This window comes from Scyliorhinus torazame, chromosome 10 (genome assembly GCF_047496885.1).
Source record: "Scyliorhinus torazame isolate Kashiwa2021f chromosome 10, sScyTor2.1, whole genome shotgun sequence".
Classification (NCBI taxonomy): domain Eukaryota; kingdom Metazoa; phylum Chordata; class Chondrichthyes; order Carcharhiniformes; family Scyliorhinidae; genus Scyliorhinus; species Scyliorhinus torazame.
Window position 1 is genome coordinate 24,919,975 of NC_092716.1, and position 14,583 is coordinate 24,934,557.

General features: G+C 44.9%; 1 protein-coding gene across 4 annotated transcripts in view; it reads right to left on the minus strand.

Moving 5' to 3' along the window:
• The window catches only part of mthfsd (methenyltetrahydrofolate synthetase domain containing), a 70,180-nt gene extending 63,443 nt beyond the window's left edge, over positions 1 to 6,737 (minus strand). For 3 of the 4 annotated variants that reach the window (XM_072517880.1, XM_072517878.1, XM_072517879.1), the window contains exon 1: positions 6,487 to 6,735. In XM_072517880.1, coding sequence (XP_072373981.1) covers positions 6,487 to 6,514 — 28 coding nt within the window. In that variant the 5' untranslated portion in view covers positions 6,515 to 6,735. Of the gene's footprint in view, positions 1 to 6,486 lie in introns of all 4 variants that reach the window. The other variant, XM_072517881.1, reaches the window with a different exon arrangement.
• Between the last annotated feature and the right edge of the window lie 7,846 nt (positions 6,738 to 14,583).

The window sequence follows — 14,583 nt, forward strand, 5'->3', positions numbered from 1 at the left end:
GAGCGTGCAGGCCTATCCACGTAACCCCACCTAATTCTTTGGACACTAAGGGGCAATTTAGCATGGCCAATCCATCTAACCTGCACATCTTTGGACTGTGGAAGGAAACCGGAGCACCCGGAGGAAACCCACGCAGACACGGGGAGAAAGCGCAAACTCCACACAGACAGTCATCCAAGGCTGGAATTGAACCCGAGCCCCTGGTGCTGTGAGGCAGCAGTGCTAACCACTGTGCAACCGGGCTGCCCCCTTAGTTTGTGAAAGTTATTCATCTCCCACATGGGCTCTTTACACAGGTAGAGAACAGATGCAAAAATAAACATTGTGGATACCATCTTCCCAAAATTGCGCAGAGTGTTGGATCAAGCGAGAAAAGCTGTGCAAAACTCACTGGCTTCACAGCTGCCTTTACTCGTCTGATTAAACAACACTGCTATTTTGGCAAGGACCAAATAGTCAGTCAGAGGGGTGTAGGGCCTAAACATGCCGGCAACGCTGGAAATCTGAGATTGGGGCACCGTTTTTAAGGGTACCCTGATCTCAAAGTTAGATTTAAGGCCCCACCTGGCCTGGACGTTAGGACCGCCCCCCCCATGGACATTAGCGACCCCCCTTCCAGCAGGTAAGGGGAACACTCCCAAAATGGAGCAGGGTAACCTCCCCTGCCAGTGCCTCTTTTCACTTGAAATGAAATGAAATGAAAATTGCTTATTGTCACAAGTAGGCTTCAAATGAAGTTACTGTGAAAAGCCCCTAGTCTCCACATTCCGGCGCTTGTTCGGGGAGGCTGGTACGGGAATTGAACCGTGCTGCTGGCCTGCCTTGGTCTGCTTTAAAAGCCAGCTCTTTAGCCCTGTGCTAAACCAGTAGTGATTCAGGTCGGTGAGATGCCACGCCGCCAGGTTAGGGGGTGTGGAAGGATGCAACATGGGCTTAATCGACAGTGGCAAGCTCTTCAATGTCATTATAATTTATGTTAAATTATGTATGTCAGGTTCATACTGACCGGGGCTGGGAAAGCTCAAACTGAGATCTCACCAGCACAAATCCCGTTTTTGGCCACTCGGGAGATTTACAAAGAATACAACACAGGAACAGGCCCTTCGGCCCTCCAAGCCTGTACCAGTCATGATACCACCCTTTGCCAAAACCCTCAGCACTTCCTAGTGCCTTATCCCTCTATACCCATCCTATCCATGTATTTGTTGAGATGCCTTTTGAATGCCGTTAATGTATCTGCTTCCACAACCTCCCCTGGCAGCGAGTTCCAGGCGCTCACCACCCGCAATTCCAAGCGGGATTTGCGCCCTCGGCTAATGGGGCCACTAGATTGCAGCCTGATTGTTTTCAGCTGTACATAAGCCAAGCTTACGAGGTGTACTGAGTTAGCACCAGCGTTACTGGCAGCTGTGGTCTGTTCTTTTCAGACTTAAGCTCAAGGAGTGAAATTATGGTTTCAAAAATATTACCCAGATGTTGAGGAGGAAACCAGTTGAGGAAGAACTACAGAGAAGCTCATAGTTCAAGATGGTTGTCTGACCACATTTGTCAAACAGCCAGCGAATCATACAGTGTAGAAGAAGGTCATTCAGCCCATTTCATCTCTGCCAAAGAGTTATCTAATTAGTCCCAATCTCCTACTATTTCCAGCAATAACCTTGCATTTTTTCCTTTCCAAATATTTATCCAATACCCCTTTGTGAGTCATGGTTAAATATGCTTCACCCATCCTTTCAATTAGATCACATCATGATCGGAGTTCTCCGGCCATTTGTTGGCAGCGGGATTCTCTGGTTCCGCTGGGAACTTCCCATTTCTCCCTGGTCCTTTTGCTGTGTTCTCTGCTAGTGAAAACTGTTTCACCTTGTTTAGCCTGTTAAAACCCTTGCAATTTTGAACACCTCCTTGAAATTCTTCCTTAACCTTCTCAGCTCTACGAACGATCCGAGCTTCTCTGTACATAACTGAAGTCCCTCATCCCTGCACGGTACCATTTTTGTAAACCTCCTTTACACCCTCTCCAAGGTGTTTGGACGCTTCCTAAAGTGTGGTGTCCAACAGAAGTGTCCAATGCTCCAACTGGGGCCTAACCAGTGATTTATAAATATTTGTCTTCATATGGTCAGCAGCTGATTTCACTTTCGCTTCAGGTATGACATATCAATTAGTTATTTAAGGAGTAAATCAGGAAAGGATGCGTAAAAAGAAATGACACAAACAAAATGGAGCTTATAATAGCAGAGTTCAAAAGAATGCAAAATGAATTAAAACATTTAAGTGGAACACAATCTCTGGGAGAAAAGTGGAAAGTATTTGAAGGAAATTTGGTATGGTTATAAACAGAATTGAAGTTATGATAAGCAAATTGTAGAATTTGATAGAATGGGCTCCAGCAGAATAATTCAATTTGAAATTCCCATTAATATTATAAAAACAAAATTGCCAAAGACATAACCTACAGTGCAAGACTCCAGATAAAACAAGGTCAATTTTCCACTCGTTTGCATTAGTTTTACCAGGGCAATCTGGGTGAAATTGACCAAAAGTGCGCAAAACATCAGGGAACTCGAAACCTCAGTTACATAAAGCATAAATTGAACCTCCCTGATCTTTACCCCTCATTTAAAAACCATGTCACCTGCAGAATTGCCATCCACAAAACTGGGTAAGCCACCAAATTGAAATAACGAGGTCGTCAATTTTCCGCTGAATGCATGCATAAGGACACAAGAAATCTGAAATCTGAATACAATCATGGTTGATCCTCTACCTAAGCTCCACATTCCTGCCCACTCGCCATAGCCTTTGATGCCCTGGCAGACCAAATGTTTGACTATCTCAGCCTTAAACACTCTCAATGATGAAGTATCCACAACTGTAGTACCACAGAATCCCTACAGTGCAGAAAGAGACTATTAAGCCCATCGAATCTGCATTGACCCTCTGAAAGAGCACCCTGCCTACGCCCACACCCCCGCTCTATCTCCATGACCCCAGCTAATTTTTTGGACACTAAGGGGCAATTTATCATGGCCAATCCGCCTAACCTGCACATCTTTGGACTGTGGGAAGAAACCGGAGCACCCGGAGGAAACCCACATAGACATGGGGAGAAAATGCAAACTCCACACAGAGAGTCACCCAAGGTTGGAATTGAACCCACGTTCCTGGCGCAGTGAGGCAGCAGTGCTAACCACTGTGCCACCCTCCGGCGGATCTCAGGTAGACAATTCCAAACATTTAAAAGTCTCTGAGTGAAAGAATTTCACCTCATCTCAGTCCTATATGGTCCCCCCCCTCCCTTTTTCTTGAGACTGTTCCCCTGTGTTTAAGATTCCCCAGCCAGGGGAAACAACCCCTTCGTGTCTACCCTGGCGAGTCCCTTCAGAACCTTCCATGTTTCAATGAAATCACCTCTCACTCTTCTGAACTGAGAGTATAGGCTCAATTTACTCAGCCTCTCATCAAAGAGCAATCGTCTCTTCCCAAGAACCAATCTCATGAACTTTCACGGGGCTGCCTCCAAGTAAAGTATATCCTTTCTCTAACATGGAGACCAAAACTGCGCACAGTACTCCGGATGTGCTGTCAGTAAAGCACTATACAATTCTCAAAAGACCTCCTTACTCTCATACTCCAATTGCCTTGCAATGAATCCCAAGACCTAGAACGAGTGGTTATTGTTTAAAAATGGAGATGAGGAGAATTTTTTTCTCTCAGAAGGTCAGAGACTCTGGAACTCTCTCCCTCAAAAGGCAGTGGAAGCAGATTCTTTGAATATGTTTAAGGCCGAGCTAGATGGAGCTTTGATTAACAAGGGGTGAAAGGTTATCGGGAGGTAGGTTGAGATTACAATCAGATCAGCCCGAATCTTATTGAATGGCTCAGCAGGTTCGACAGGCCAGATGGCCTTCTCCTGCTCCTAATTTGTATGCTCGCATGTAACATGCTATTTGCCTTCCTAATTGCTTGTTGTACCTGCAAGCCAACCTGGGGCTGGTTTAGCACAATGGGCTAAACAGCTGGCTTGTAATGCAGAACAATGCCAGCAAGCGCGGGTTCAATTCCCATACCGGCCTCCCCGAACAGGCGCCGGAATGTGGCGACTAGGGGCTTTTCACAGTAACTTCATTGAAGCCTACTTGTGACAATACGCGATTAATATTTTTTTTATTATTATTACTTATATGCTCCTTGTATGAGCACACTCAAGTCTCTCCAAACATAATTTACAACGTTCAATATTTTTTTTCCCCCTTTTTTTTTAAATTTAGAGTACCCAATTTATTTTTTTTCCCAATTAAGGGGCAATTTAATGTGGCCAATTCACCTACCCTGCATATCTTTGGGTTGTGGGGGTTAAACCCACGCAGACACGGGGAGAATGTGCAAACTTCACATGGATAGTGACCCGGGGCCGGGATCGAACCCGGGCCCTCGGTATATTCTGCTTTTCTATTGTTATATTGAAGTGAGCAACCTCACATTTCACAAAAACACCACCCCACATGTCACCTTGTCAAATTGAATTTATGCAGATACAGGGTATGTTTCAGAAGTTTAGAAATATCAAAAATACCAATTTACAAAGAAACTGATTAGTCTACACTAATGAAACTAGTAAATGGCTTGCATTGTCTGTTTTTTTAAGTCATTTTCAGTGATTAAAATCAGACTCACAAGTAGCCCTCGACAACCTGATTTAAAATAAGAACACATTTTGTGAATGTCGTGTTGGGTGTTCCGCTATACAGACGAACCAACACGGTTGCAGATGGTACAACTCTGTTTTATTGCTATCAACAACATCTGTAAACTTATGACTGTGGTTCGTTCTTTACCCTTTAACCTGTGGACCCAGCCCTTACACTATCTTAGAGAGGCACTCAGCACATGGTGTATGTCTGAGTGGCTTGATGTGAGCTCTGTGCCCTGAGCTGTCTCCTGCTGGAATGAGCGGGAACTGTGGTGTTCCCCGTTTTATAGTGTGTGTGCTCTTGCTTATGATTGGCTGTGATGTCGCGTGTGTGTTGATTGGTCCGTTGATCTGTCTATCAGTGTGTATGTGTGTTTGCACCATGATGTTTATCTGAATATCATGACAGTGAAGACCCATTTTCAGCTGCATTAATGAAACTGCAGCAGGTTTTGACTCTTAAATGAATGAGCATTTTTAAATATGAAAAGATCCAATTAAATTTTATTTTGTAGTGTGATTTCACTGGTCATGTGATTATGCAAACAGACTGAACTGTAACAAATCAGCAAAACGTTAAGTGCAATTTTCAGCCATTTCCCCAATTGTGTCCAAAGCTGAAACTAACTCCAGCATTGTTGCTAACGTAAACTAGCACAGTTCAAATGTGAAGATTAATCAAGAGCTTGCATTTATACTGTGCCTTCAAATGTAGTAAAATCTCCCCCAATGCTTCTTAGCATACAAGACAACATTTTACACTTTGCCAAGAGAGGGAAATACTAGTTAAGGTCAGAGTTAGGTTTCAAGTAGCAATTTCAAAGAAGCGAAAGATGGAGGGGTTTAGGGTGGGAATTCCAGAGCTTGAAATAAAATTGCTGAAGGCACAGCCACCAATGGCGAAGCGATAAAACTCAGGGACTGAATTTTAATGAGATGATAGGAGCCTTGGCAGCATGGTGGGGAGCTGGTGGGAGCCCAGTGCCACTTCCTGTAGGGAGAGGTCCCCAGAACTCATTGTCACTCAGGCACTTTGTAGGATTGTGGTGGGCCGTCACTGGAATCAAGAACCCCAGCAGCAGGGGTCCCATTCACCAAGAGCTGCCAGCCAATCGGAGGTTGTCAATTCTGTTGAGCCACCATGTTGCCAGGACAGACAGTGGCTGCTGCCTCACCTGAGGCCTAGTAGGGTCAGTGAATCCTGAGATACCTATCAGTGATGATGGGAAAGGGGGTCCTGAGGGTCACAGCAATGACACAGCGGTGACTCTTAGCGCTAACCCCCCTCGTCAACAAACCTTTGCATTGACGGGTCCCTTAGGCACTAAGTGCTTTTCAATGAGTTAATCCGCAAAAGCAACCCCACCCAGATTTCCTTGTTCATCTCCTTGTGAACCCCACGCCCCCTCCCACCCCAACTCTTGAGTTATTTTTTTTTAATAACCATGGCTGCAGGGCAGGCCCCTTAGGCATCCACTTAAAGGCCTCAATTGACTGCAGAGTGAGGCTTTCCTGCCAAAGGCCAATCGGGGTGGAAGCGGGGAAGAGTCCCCACATGTCACTCTCCCACCTGATCAAAATGCCCACCCTGCCACCAAACCTGCCAGGCGGGAGGGCATCAAATTCCTGCCGAGGGATATGCAAGTGGCCAGGATTTGCAGCGATCTGGGGGGAAGGGGAGATGGTTGCAAAAGCATATCACAATGTGATTTCAAACTGGGGAAAAAAGCAGTATAATTTGCTGACAATTTTCATAACCTTAAAACTTTGCTGCAACGTAAAAACCATACCAGGCATTAACTTGATTGCAGGCTGCATAATTTGTTTTTGTTATAAACTGCTTCAGAAAGGCATCTGCCAATGGGAATAACGAGGTGCCTGCGCCTTTAAGGTGGGTTTGTATCGGCTGGAGGCTGTTTCCTCGTCAGTTACCGCGACTGGAGAAAGTAGCCAAGGTGGATCGAATTGGGCCAATGTAGCAATTGCCGTTTCCCCCAAGCTGACACGTGTCTCCGCGACTGCTCTGGCGGAAGCTGCACACCAGGCAAGAGAAGGCGAAAACGCGCGAATCGCTGCATATATATATACAGACTCTACTAATAAATCCCGCTGCTGCCTCTGGGCTTTCTGAGCGGTGCAGAATGTACAGTGTGCTCAATGAGTCAGTCAGACGTGACCACACGCCACAAACCGGCAACAGGTTGGCTTCAAAAAATAAAGCTTCGGCTAATGAGACGACAATGTGGTAATGTCACCGGATTATAATCCAGCAACCCAGGCTAATAATGCTCTAGGGATCATGGATTCAAATCCACCAAGGGAGCAATCACCTGCTGGCGGGATTTCAATTTAATCAACAAATCTGGAATTGAAAGTAGTGATGATTAGAACCAACAGTGCAGAACGAGGCCATTCGACCCATCGAGTCTGCACCGGCCCTCCGAAACAGCACCCTTTCCAAGACCCACTCACCCATCTAATCCCATCCCCGTAACCCTGCCCATCCCTGGACACTAAGGGACAATTTAGCATGGTTGATCCACCTAACCTGCACATCTTTGGACTGTGGGAGGAAACCGGAGCACCCGGAGGAAATCCACGCAGACACGGGGAGAAAGTGCAAACTCCGCAGTCGCCCAAGGCCAGAATTGAACTTGGGTCCCTGGCGCGGTGAGGCAGCAGTGCTAACCACTGTGCCAACAAACCACCTGACCCATCTGGTTCATTAATGACCCACCTGGGTCTGACCTACATGTGACTCCAGGCCCACAGCATTCTGCTGACTTGTAAGCGTCCTCTGAAATAGCAGGACAATTAGCGATGGGGTAACAAATGCAGGCCTTGCCAGTGACGCCCACGTCCCATGAAATAATTTTTTAAAACAGGACTGAATGTAGGCATAGGGTAATTGACAACTCAGTTGAGGTATTTCTCAGGGTTAGGGGGCTGGGTTTTATGGGCAAGTGAAATAACCAGTATGTGTCCCATGGAATCCCAGGAGGGGAGTTTGTGGGTAGTGGGTTAGCAGGAGTTTGGGGAGGTAGTCAGGGGTTCCCATAGGGGCTGAGAGGGTAGTCAGGGGATATCCTGGGAGGTAGTTACCCAGGAGGTGGAAGTGGTGTTAAGAGATTCGGAACCATCCAAAGACAGCGATCTTTAAATCGGAGCATTTGAACGTCCTGATGTTACGACCCCTAGGCTAGTGTGCAGTCAATCCCAGAGTCGCAACACAATGGAAATTAACAAATAATTAGTCGAAAACACCCAAGTCTTTGGTCCTTGGCTGCCTAATAATTACAGTCGCCAGGTTTGTCAATTTAAACACAATTTTTATTAATAACAATAACTATAATTTAAAAAGCAACAACTACCACTGGTTAACTATTTCTAAATCTTAATTCCCCACCATTTCAACTTGCCCCACCCTCTACACGCACACAAGACAGACAAACACAGAGGGGAAAAGAGGGGTTAAAATAATGATTAAAGTAAAAAGATGAGCTTTTGTTTCAGATGGACCTCTTCCAGGATACCATTCTTCAATCTAGGCTTTCAGTTGGAGGTTTTTGCTTTCAGTCTGTAATGGTTTTCACTGTATATTCATTCTGGATTCAAAACTTCTCTGCAGGCTCATAAAAATAGCAGCTACACAGTATTTCTGGAGAAAGAGAGAGAGCAGCTTCTTCCCTCTGTGTTCAGGACCCGAATGTCCTTTCCTTGATTCTCTGAAAACCATCCCACGCGGGTAGGACCCAATCACCACCTGTTGCGGGGCAGAATACTGCCCTTTTTCCAATTCATTGGCACCAGCCAACCAACCGAACCATATCCCTGTGATCTCTCAAATGCCAAAAAGTCTGAGTTCTACTGTTGAAATGCTGGCACAGTGTACTATTTTGTATTCACTTCCTCTGCTTGACCTAAACTTATATGTCCATTAAACATGTATGGATCATAAATGATAACAGCAAAGTAAAAATATGAGAATCAACAGGGAGGGCCCTTCCACTGGATAATTGCTGGGAAATTATTTTGTGGGGAACTCCGGGGGTAGAGGGGAGACCAGCACATCTTTGGGGTATCCCCAAGGACATGGAAGTTATGGGCCTTTAACAGATTAAGAGTGGAAGTTCTTGTCAGTTCAGAGAGACATCAACAGATTTCCACTTTATTCTCCAGAAGTAACTGTCAGTTTGAATGCAGTAACAATGACGAATGTTGACAATCGCACCATCTTTCAGCAACATCCGGGCCATAACCTCGCACCTTGAACTGCCCTTCCCAGTCAAACGGCTACTCTATCCGAAGTAAAAGCAAAATACTGCGGAAGCTGGAAATCCGAAATAAAATGGAAAGTGCACAAGAAAACTCAGCAGGTCTGAGGAGAAAGAAACAGAATTCATGTTTTGAGCCAATTATGAACCTTCTACGGACAGTGCTATTTTTATCTATCTCCAGTTTTTTAAATGAATTTTCAAAAAATTGTTTTTTTTGAAAGTAACTTTTTTTGATTTTGTTTCTCCTGGTTTCTCACAACAGTGAGTTATTCTCTGATTCTTGGAAACTCGAGAACAATGCTGGAGAGTTGACGACCGCATGAGACATGGTGTTAAAATGCAGATGTACAAAGCATTTATCATGTTTGAATGGCTCAAGTAAAAACATTGGCATAAAAGTGCAATTATCAGCAGCAGGAAATTGAGAAATGTGGCAGTGTCGTGTGCCGATTTTTAAACAAAGCTCCGTGAGATTCACAAACACTTGTCCCAACTTTGCTGAACTCAGCTCCACGAACTCACCCCCCACCCACCCCTTTGTGAGAATACCAAACACACACACACAGTGACTCATTCGCAATTCAGGAATCCTCTGTTCAAAGTTCCCCTTAAAGGTCATGAGGCAAACTTTGGGAGGTAGCAAACTCATTAGTTATCAATTAATAATCTTTTCTTCAGCTGTAATCACATGGTTTTCCAAAACCACATCTAATGGTTTCCAGAAGAACTACAAGAAGTCAATCTTCACTACCATTCCTGGAGTTAATTTCTACACCGCATGTTCATTAGGATGATACAGCACACATATGGAGGCCAATTGCCCATTGTGTGTATGCCAGCTATTCAATTATTCCTATTTCTCTGCTCTTTTCCCATAACTCTGCAATTGTTTTTCATTAATATTTACCCAATTCCCTTTTAAAAGTTACTACTGAGTCTGCTTCCAACACTTGAGGGCAATTAGGGATGGGCAACGAATGCTGGCCTTGGCAGCAAAGTTTACACCCCATGAAGGAATTGAAAAAATCCTTTCAGACAAAATCCAGAACACAACAACCCATTGCATAAAAAGATTTTCCTCAGGACATCCTCTGGTTCCTTTGCCAATCACCTTCAATTTGTCTGCCATTGGAAATAGTTTCTGCTTATTTACTCTATCTAAACCATCATGATTTTGAACACCGCTATCAATGTTCTTAATAGAGCGATGTGGGAGGGGCCCTGCGAGCCATGCCTTTTGGGCCTGCCCGAAGCTGTAAAGGTTTTGGACAATGGTTTTCTTAATAAAAGACACGTTAGGTGTTTATGAGGATATTGCTGTGAAAGGCTTCGGAAAATTAGCTTTTCAGGGTCTCAATATGATTTTGTTTCCTGGGAATCTCATTATTAACAATCGCAAGATAAAAAGTTTCCACTCTAGGTGAAATCAGTGATCCAGATTTCAATTCTGTCCACAATTGCACTGGCTTTGAGAAGTATTTCTTTTACCCTCCAGTTTCTTCTCAAACGTATTCGTCTGTCACCAAATACAAAATCTACCATGAGCTAATACAGTGTTTTACGGAAACATGATTAATTTGATCTGGGGGCATGGCCAGTTTTGTGAGCAGGGTTGGCTTCGAGCACAACATTTTTTTTTTTAAAAGCATGGTGATTACAAAAACTCAGTTTGCACTCGATGTTATTTGTGCTCAAAGTCCCGCAGTTCTTCATGCCAAATTCACCAATTTTAGGCAAATTGTGCTGAAAACAAAAACAGTGCACCCATGCAGAAACCCCGGGCAATTAAGGTTTCTGTCGCATTCTATAAGGAACTGGATCATAGCAGACGCATATCATTGCCTGCAGTGTAGAGAGCCACCGGATTGTCTTCAAAATAATAGGGCTGATTAACGGACCACAGGGAGCCCAAGTAGGAGGCCGCACCTCAAGCCCATAGGGAGGCTACCAGGGTTCACCAAGCAGTTTCCCTACCTGTCAGAGGGCCCACCTGCCACAAATATAATGCCAGCTGCTGGGAGAAGAGGCCCTTAGTTTAACACTTGGACCATAGGAGCAGAATTAGGCCACTCGGCCCATTGAGTCTGCTCCGCCTTCAGTCATGGCTGATATTTTCTCATCCCCATTCTCCTGCCTTCTCCCCATAACCCCTGATCCCCTTATTAATCAAGAACCTATCTATTTCTGTCTTAAAGACACTCAGTGATGTGGCCTCACAGCCTTCTGCGGCAATGAGTTCCACAGATTCACCACCCTCTGGCTGAAGAAATTCCTCCTTGTTTCTATTTTAAACGATCGTCCCTTCAGTCTGAGGCTGTGCCCTCTGGTTCTAGTTTTTCCTACTAGTGGAAACATCCTCTCAACATCCACTCTATCCAGGCCTTGCGATACCCTGTAAGTTTCAGCAAAATTCCCCCCCCCCCTCCTCATTTAAGTGTCTCAATCGGCCTCCAAGTGGGAGGGATGCCCCCCACCTTCCCCTCCACTGGCAGAATGCCACGGTAGCAGGAAGGAAATGGGAATACCCCTCCCCATGCCACCCCCATCTCACACGAGGACTGGTAAATGCCAGCCCAGTGCAGGTACTTACTCTGATCGCACTAACGTGGACAGGCACACAACACTGGCAGGTGAAACTGCAGCCCTGCTGAACATCTGCCCGTGCAGTGCTTCCATTGAAAATTCCACAAGATTTTACAAAAATGATTTGTAACATAGTAACTGTCACCAGATATTAAATTGCGGGGCCTGCTTTTCATATATATGAGAAGCAGATTCTCATTTATGCGGATACAGCTGATGAGTCACGCTAGTTCAGGATTCCAAAGCCAAAGAATGTAACTAATTCGCACCACAGAAATAAGATAGACGATTTTGGAACTTTACTTCAAGCTGTTGTTGATCATTATGAATGGAGAAACTATTAAACTGGTTGCTCATGATGCAAAGGTTCAGCACTGAGTGAGATTACTAAATGAGGAAAACAATGACACATTAATGTGAAAAGAAACATTAAAGAATGAGTTCACTTACCTACTCACAGCGTGTCTGATGAAGTTAGCTCTTGCAAAGATAATAGTTGGAAACATACTGAAAGATTGAAAGAAAGATGGAAACAATTAACTAAAGCAATTGAATACGGTATTATTTACATGCAATGTTTAATTGTTACCCGCTGCAATTTGCACAACATGAGGAAAGCCAAGGACCAATTCTCACATTGCAGTAGGAAGCATGATGTGCTCTTAAAGGATGCTTCATTTTTGTACCCGTGCAAGAATGTAATTCTAAAGAGTTTAAACATGCAATGGATATTTGGCAAACCTGCTGAGATCCCACATGATTCGTCTCTTTCTGATTGCCCTGGTGAGTCCTGACAATGTTTTAGAAGGTTGCATACCTGTAATTACTGGTCTTGCAAAGCCAAGGTTAGAGGCACAGGGTAGATTTGAAGGAAGTCGGGCTGTGGTATCCAGGTTCTACCAAGTTCCAAACAAAATACTTCTGCGAGTTGCTGACCTCTGATGTCCTGTGCAGCTCTCGGCAAGGACGCCATCTTAGTGAATGCTGTCCTGGAGTTTTGCTCTTTGAAGCTCAAGTTTTTGTGGAGCTAGTACTTCTTTGGCTATGTCCAACTGCAGCTCATCCTCGATGCAAATTTGTGAAGAGCAGACGTTATTTCATTCTGGAGTGATTTTCTGGCTAATATCGCATATCCGCGACCTGACCTGTCCAGGCAGTGAAAGTATACTTTCAACATCCTGAAAGTCTTCTCAATCACCACAATGTCTCATTAATCCTCTACATCTGTTTAGGGTAGTGGGGTTTTCAATAATTAACAAGAGATTGTTCTTATTATCCAGTAGCCACTCTTGGATATTGTTTTCTTCATTGAAGTGATGTGGGAAGACCAAACCGAAGGAGGATCAGATGCCATGACAACGCCTTACATATTGGGAGTTAACTTGCAGAATTCTCATTGTGGTGTTACAGACTATCTTTTTTTTTCCCAATTAAGGGGCAATTTTAACATGACCAATCCATCTACTCTGCACCTCTTTGGGTTGTAGGGGTGAGGCCCGACGCAGACACAGGGAGAATGTGCAAACTCCACACCGACAGTGACCCGGGGCCGGGATTGAACCCGGGTCCTCAGCGTTGTGAGGCAGCAGTGCTAACCACTGTGCCCCCATGCCGCCCATGGTGTCACAAACTATCTACACTGGCATGGGATGAAAGAATTTCCTGTTTACACCAGTGAGGGGGTTTGTTTCTGAATGGCTTGAATGTGACGTGGGAGTCTGATGAGACCCTGGACCTTGGGGATGACAGGAACCCTTGTAATTGTGTCGCCGTTTTCCTTCTGTTACCTCATTGAGATTCCAAAGCTTGACTACATGGCAAATAAATGGACTGCTGTGTTGCAAAGGACAAGAGTGACCCAGCATGTGCATGTCTGTAGTACTGCTTGGCTTATATTACGTAGGTTTTCTGAGGCTGTCTCAAAGGAATCTGGGAAATGAATTAAAGAAAAAAACACAGGTTGAGGAAATGTTTTCAAACTTCTTAAAACACTAACCAAACTTTGATTAGGTGATGGGCAACTATTGCACTTCATAATCTTAATTACTTTAATTGTAGTAGCTGGGTAAAATGAGAAAACAGAAATATAAAATGCCATTAGCTGGCATGTGGTAATGTGCAGATGATACCAGGGGGGACGGAACAGGCAGATTGTAGAATGCTTCAAAAGGAATGGAGAAATTCAAGGAGAAGGATTTTCCAGGCGCACGAGCAATAGAATTGACTTCTAACAGAATTACTTCCAGCGCAGCTAACGTGTTGGAAATGTTAAGGAAATTTACCTCCAATATTCTTTGTTCTAGTGACTTGTGAGAATTTCTGCATCATGTGTCTGTTAATTCAAATACATCCACAGTGTTTTTTTTTGTTTTTTTTAAAAAAAAATGTATTCTCCCTTTTCACGTTTTCTCCCACATTTACACCCATCAACAATAAACAATAATCAACAAGATTGTCAATCCCCATAATAACAACGATCCCATCCGTCCCCCAAACGTCAACCCGCCTGTTTACATAAACAAATGACAAAAAGGAATCAGGGATTACCCGTCGTCACCCTTAATCTATACGGCTCTCCACCCACCCAACCCCCCACCCACCCCCCCAACCAACGCCATCCAGCCTCTAAGAGAGTACCGTACATGATACCCCAAAGTTGTACCCCCCCCCCACAAGTCTCCAGCTCCTCCCGTCCAATGCCTCTTGTAAAACTCCTCCTCCCAACCTCGGTTCCCTCCCCCAACCTCGGTTCCCTCCCCCCAACTTTCCACCCCGGCTAGACCACTCGGACCCCGTTCTGCCAGGCTCCGATGGCCGCAGCCCCTCCCCCCCACCTCACTCCCGTTCATTGGCCGGCTTAAACCGACCAGCATGGAGGCCCCGGCCCGGGTCCCTTTCCCCCTTGCCCGGCCCTAGGAAAGCCCAAAGATCCCCTTTTAGCACACAAACCCCGCATATCCACCTACACCCCAAAGAGCCCTCCTTTCGAGTGAAAGTCCCGTCCCTTCCCTTGTCCAAATGTATACA